We start from the raw sequence: 2,941 nt of genomic DNA, 5'->3' as shown, positions 1-2,941 counted from the left end.
TTTGATATTAGTTTCAGGAAGAAATATTTTAAACAGAGAAAAGTTTCTCACAGGGAAAAATTTTACAAAGAGAAAAATCAAGTAAGGCTTAAGACAAAATAAAGGATAATGCCATTATTTTTATTTGAGGCATAAAAAATTAAACACCGCTGCATTTAAATTAAGGAGAAAAAAGGATAACAGTAAATATGCAGCACCTGTAAGGTACTCTGTGGTCATCACAGTGATGGTGTTAACCGGGCCACAAGGTCTGGTGAGACACTTTTAATCTCTGCTACAGGGACAAGCATGCTGAACAGATGGCACAGACATAGATAGAACAGTTTCCCCAGCTGCAGAAGAGAAACATGGCTAAGGTGTTACAATCCAATAACCCGTTTTTCATGACTACTATCAACCTGCCCACACAGGTTACTGCATCATGTTTTTTATCTAAAAAGGAAAAGCTCTGTTTTCTTCTATACTATATTCACATAATACTTCTGACGCTAAACGTGTGAGGTTTTTTCCCCATACCAACCAATTCTCCAACTCTCCGGACACTAAGTGGGTATCCTACACAATTATGACGCTAACTACGTGGAGTTAGTGCAGACCCCACAGAGCAAGGGCTCAGTCTCACAAGGCTGCATCCCACTTCAAACATCAGTCACAACTAGTGTGTACCCAGGTTACCCACACTTCTGTCCAGCGTGGCTACGAATGGGGGTTCCCGCAACCCCCTCCTCAGGTTTGATAACTTGCTATGATGACACAGATGGGAGAGGGGCTGGAGGTTGAGTTAATAATCTACCATGCCTTATACACAGAAATGCCATCTATGGAATCTAGACCCTAGTGACCTTTAATTCCAAAGGGCCTGTGTATCCTTGACCATATCTTCTTGACCTTTTCCTTCATCATGTCTATACCCGTCTTATTGGGGTCTGTAGCACTGTCCACTAAACACAAAAACTAGATATGAGCATTTTTTAGTTTGATTATATGCCTAGTACAGAGGCTTATATGGCAGATGGCTAAATATTTGCTGAAAGGAAGGGAATCTTGAAAATATATAAGCTTTATTCAAAAAAGAAACAAAAATAGAAAATGAAAAAGCTACAGAAATTATATATAAGAAAACTTTAGGAATAGCCTCTGTACCCTACTGCTGGTCTGTTCAAAAGCTCACGAGGGCCTCAGGTTATAACATAACGGGTAAGTCCTCCCCCTCGGACCTCTGATAGCCTCCGGCAGTGTCGTAAGATATTCAGTAACATGTGAAACTTCTTGTCAACTTTCAAAGTTGTGAACTCCTTTATGTCAGCTTCCACTATAAAATAATGACCTGAAAATAAAAGACATTAGTGCTAACTTTTATAAGGTCAACTTTCAAGATGAGTCTTTAACGCATTAAATTGTGAATATGAATGGCATTAATCATTTTTACTGTCATTATCTAATAAAAGCAAAAACTGGTATTCTTCCTAAAATAATAATTATTCTACCAATTGAAGTTGCATACTTACCGTAGCATTTCAGAATTGGTATCTCTCGAACGATTCACTTTTCAAGAGGCAATATGGGGTAGTGATTAATACAATGACACCTGTAGCAGCGCTATCACTTAACTGGATGACCTTGGGCAAGTAAGTTAAGCATTCTTTGCCTAGTCTGCAAAATGGGATAATAATAGTACCTAGGTGATAAGGATGTTTTAAGGACTAAAGTTCTTAGCACACTATCTGGCACACAGTAAGCACTATATAAGCATGACTAACAGTTATCATTACTATTCTAATTCTCAAAACACTGGGTAGAGTTCCATAATAGACTCTAAAGCAATGTTTCTCAGGCTCCGCACTACAGACACTATGGGCCAACTAGTTCATTCTGTGGGTGCTGTCCTGTGCAGTGTAGGCTGTTTTAGCAGCATCCTTAGCCTCTACCCACTAGATGCCAGGATCTTTCCCTGCCTCAGTTATAATAACCAAGAATGTCTCCAGACATGGCAAAATGTCCCTTGGTGGGGAAAATTGCCACTGGTTGGGAATTAACACTCTAGATTTAGAATTTTCTAGAATTAGCTGTGTTTCTCATGATTTAGTTTATACTCCAAACAGTTCACATGCACATATATATATGCTACCATTTTACCTTTGGTATCTTTCGTTTCTTCATCAATAAATCTATGATAGAGATTTCTGGCCACAGAATTCATAGACTTTTTTGGTTGATGTAGAATCTTATATTTACTAATTACTGCCTTGTTGATTTCTTTAATAACTTCATTAATTTTACAATAGGTTAAACGAGATTTCATGTACCTGCAACAAAGTATACGGTTAATTATTTTTTAAAATAATCATCATATAAAATTACTTTCCTTGAAAAATGTAAGTATGATGACTTTGCATAGTAGCAAAACGATAGTACCCTTTCTAAAAAAAACTTTGTTAACTTCCAAATAAACTAGACACATCTCAAGAGCTGAAAAATTAAACAGAGATGACAACACATCAGTGTTTATCTTCTCTAATTATGTTTGGATGCCTTATACTCCATTCTCCACCTATGGAGAATTAACATTACAATTTAAAATAAGCTCTCAAATTCTGATTCAAACAGACTGATTAATTATAAGTTTAGTTAAACATTTTTAAACGTTTGTGAGCAAAGGAAAGAAAAATTTTAACATTAAACTATACAACTCACAGCACTCTACTGCTATGCAAAAACTACTGTCCATTCAGAGAATGAAAGAGGGAGGGGACAAAAGGAGGAGGAGCAGGACAAGACAGGGTACAAAGAAAACCACAACAAAATGGTCCTGGAGAAGACCTAAGCAATAAACTGATCCATCTCTAGATCTCTCTATGAAATGAGGTTTTGCAATGAAACAAAAAACATGATTTTCAGCATCTTCAAAAATTTCTTACATTTTCATAGTATAAAACTATTT

At 36.6% G+C, this 2,941-nt stretch overlaps 1 protein-coding gene across 1 annotated transcript in view; it reads right to left on the bottom strand.

The window, feature by feature from the left end:
- Nucleotides 1–1,178: 1,178 nt before the first annotated feature.
- The window catches only part of SKA1 (spindle and kinetochore associated complex subunit 1), a 15,792-nt gene continuing 14,029 nt past the window's right edge, over nt 1,179–2,941 (bottom strand). The window contains exons 4-5 of the mRNA XM_012651721.1: nt 2,137–2,306; nt 1,179–1,327 (exon numbers count right to left, since the gene is read on the bottom strand). Of these exons, the coding sequence (XP_012507175.1) occupies nt 1,179–1,327; nt 2,137–2,306 (319 nt within the window). The remainder of the gene's footprint in view (nt 1,328–2,136; nt 2,307–2,941) is intronic.

The sequence above is a fragment of the Propithecus coquereli genome, unplaced genomic scaffold (genome assembly GCF_000956105.1).
Source record: "Propithecus coquereli isolate 6110/MARCELLA unplaced genomic scaffold, Pcoq_1.0 Scaffold37, whole genome shotgun sequence".
NCBI lineage: Eukaryota > Metazoa > Chordata > Mammalia > Primates > Indriidae > Propithecus > Propithecus coquereli.
The sequence above is the reverse complement of the archived record's forward strand: the minus strand, read 5'-3'. Positions and strand labels throughout refer to the sequence as shown.